Below are 2222 nucleotides of genomic sequence, written 5' to 3'. Positions count from 1 at the left end.
ATAATTTTTTTTTTTTACAAATGTCCCATTTATCCATTTAAAGGAGACCTGCCATAAGAACAACATGGGGCCTGCTGTTGCCAACCTTTAATTCCGAAAATGCTAGGCTGTTTCTACAGGTGAGTTCTGGCAAGGAAAAAAAACTCCAATGGTTACCCATCTACCCACTCCTAGAGTGAAGGAGTATAGCTTGTATGGTGGCTGGTTAAGCAAAATCTCATCTCTTGGTGTAAGTCTCATTGAGTGATTGCTTGCCAATCAAATAGAAATCCGCATGGAACACAGGCACTGCCAAAAGTACACATTATAGTGCTGAAGTTTAGAGTACACTGCCTGTCACGGACCACAGACTAAGGTAATTACTTATAGGTTTTAGAAATTGAAATAGAAACTATAAAATGCCAATGAGGGAATAAGAGTGGAAACTAATAGGTTTCTTTCCATTGTCAGACTTCACATTTAAAGTATAATGAAAAACCAAGACTTGCTGCAGAGAGTCACCCTCTTTACTTGTCTTGGTGACCACTGTCACTGAGGCAGAAGTGCAAGAGATGCCACCAAAATCTCATTAGGGTGTGTGGGTGTGCTTGCAACAAGTAAAACATGCATTTACAGCAATAAAGATAATCTACCTGATGCCCAAGGGTTAAACAGCAAAATGAAGCCTCCTAGGCTGGTGACATTTGGCCTTCCGCCACTGGTAATCTGTAGACTCATTTTATATCTGCCAATAACTGCAGTGACTGGAATATGGATGACAATGCTCAAGGTGTTGGTACTACTTGGTCCATGTATCGCACTCCAGGATCTCCCACTCGCAGAGCTGGACACTGCCATTTCTGCCCTTGTGTTTTTCTGCACTGATGGAGAGGGACCTGACAAATATAAGTTATAATTTGTTATTTAAAGGAATCAATACTTTCAGTACTACTATTATAGAACACACACATCCACTGAAATCAGTTACACGTTAAGCAATGCAATCTAACAAGTCATGTTGTTTTGGTTTGACTAGGGGGGCTGTGCGATTTCTTTTTTATAAAAATTGAAGGGAAGGAAAAATAACAGTAATGTTTATGGCAGCCAAACACATCTAGTTGATTTAAACATCTGGCTAGTTAAGATAGGCATTGCCTTGCTTTCCTTTAGATTTATACAAAATTACTGTCTACTGTAAGTGCTGCCTGCAATTTTATTTGCATAAAAAAAGGTAGATACTGGCATAGCACGGGTAAAGACAGACACGGAGAGACTAAGCGGAGGGGCTACATGACTGGGGGGAGGAATAGTCCCGGGAGAAAGGGTTAAAAATAAATGGGAATAGCTGCTCTTACCTGATTGGACGTGGGAGTCAGGTGTGCGGGAGGAGCCGCATGGGAAGGAACTGCGAGGGCTGAGGGACGTCCTCTTTCCGGAAATCGACGAAGGAAGCAGGTTGTCCCTCCCTCCCTGAATTTTGTGGTTATGGGGGTTGGTGGGGGTTTCTTTTGTCACGGCAGCTTGGCGGGTTAGGGGGTCTTTGGGGAGTCTACATAATCGGAGGTCATTACAAAAATGGGGGCCCTCAGCTGGTATGGGGGTTTCCCCCTGTTGTGTGTCCGGATTTGTAAAGGGCGGTGCCTGGCCCCTTGGGAACCCAGAAGGAGTAAGTGTCCTCGAGCTGGTTGTGGTGCGCTGGGGACATGGGTGGAGTGTTATGAGAGGCATTTTTGGGCTGGCGGGCACCCAAAGACCTTCTCAGGTCAACCATTGTTTACAGTATTATTTTGTATATTATTTGGTTTATTACTTTGGTTATTGTTAAAGTTGTTTGTTTAATAAAAGGGCTGCTGTGGCCGTTAAAATCCATGTCGCGCAGTCCTTGTGTTTATTGGGGTTTTAACGGAGGGACAGAAAATTGACGAATCCATCAGTCATGTGAGTTACAGAATGTAACACAGAGGTGTGAGGCAGTGCATATAACAGAGAAGCATGAGGCCCTGTGTGTAATAGAAAGGTATGAATAACCCATGAGATGCTGAAGATACTGATGCAATAAGACAGAAGATAGTCAGTAAACCTCAAAGATTTGTTGCCTGGCCAATCACAGCCCTGTTAAAAGCCCCAATTGAGTGTCTATGGCACTCTATGAATTCCACTGCTTGTGTTGTAAAAGTTTGCATTTAGAACTTTCAGTTAGCACCAAATGGTATGACTGACGGTAATTTTTTTTTTTTTTTCCT

At 42.9% G+C, this 2222-nt stretch overlaps 1 protein-coding gene across 1 annotated transcript in view; it reads right to left on the bottom strand.

Moving 5' to 3' along the window:
* The window catches only part of LOC108793367 (protein-glutamine gamma-glutamyltransferase E-like), a 19248-nt gene extending 18411 nt beyond the window's left edge, over positions 1-837 (bottom strand). The window contains exon 1 of the mRNA XM_018564290.1: positions 633-837. Coding sequence (XP_018419792.1) covers positions 633-837 — 205 coding nt within the window. The remainder of the gene's footprint in view (positions 1-632) is intronic.
* Positions 838-2222: the final 1385 nt, after the last annotated feature.

Source organism: Nanorana parkeri, unplaced genomic scaffold (assembly GCF_000935625.1).
Source record: "Nanorana parkeri isolate BGI_ZX_2015 unplaced genomic scaffold, ASM93562v1 scaffold743, whole genome shotgun sequence".
Lineage (NCBI taxonomy): Eukaryota > Metazoa > Chordata > Amphibia > Anura > Dicroglossidae > Nanorana > Nanorana parkeri.
The sequence above is the reverse complement of the archived record's forward strand: the minus strand, read 5'-3'. Positions and strand labels throughout refer to the sequence as shown.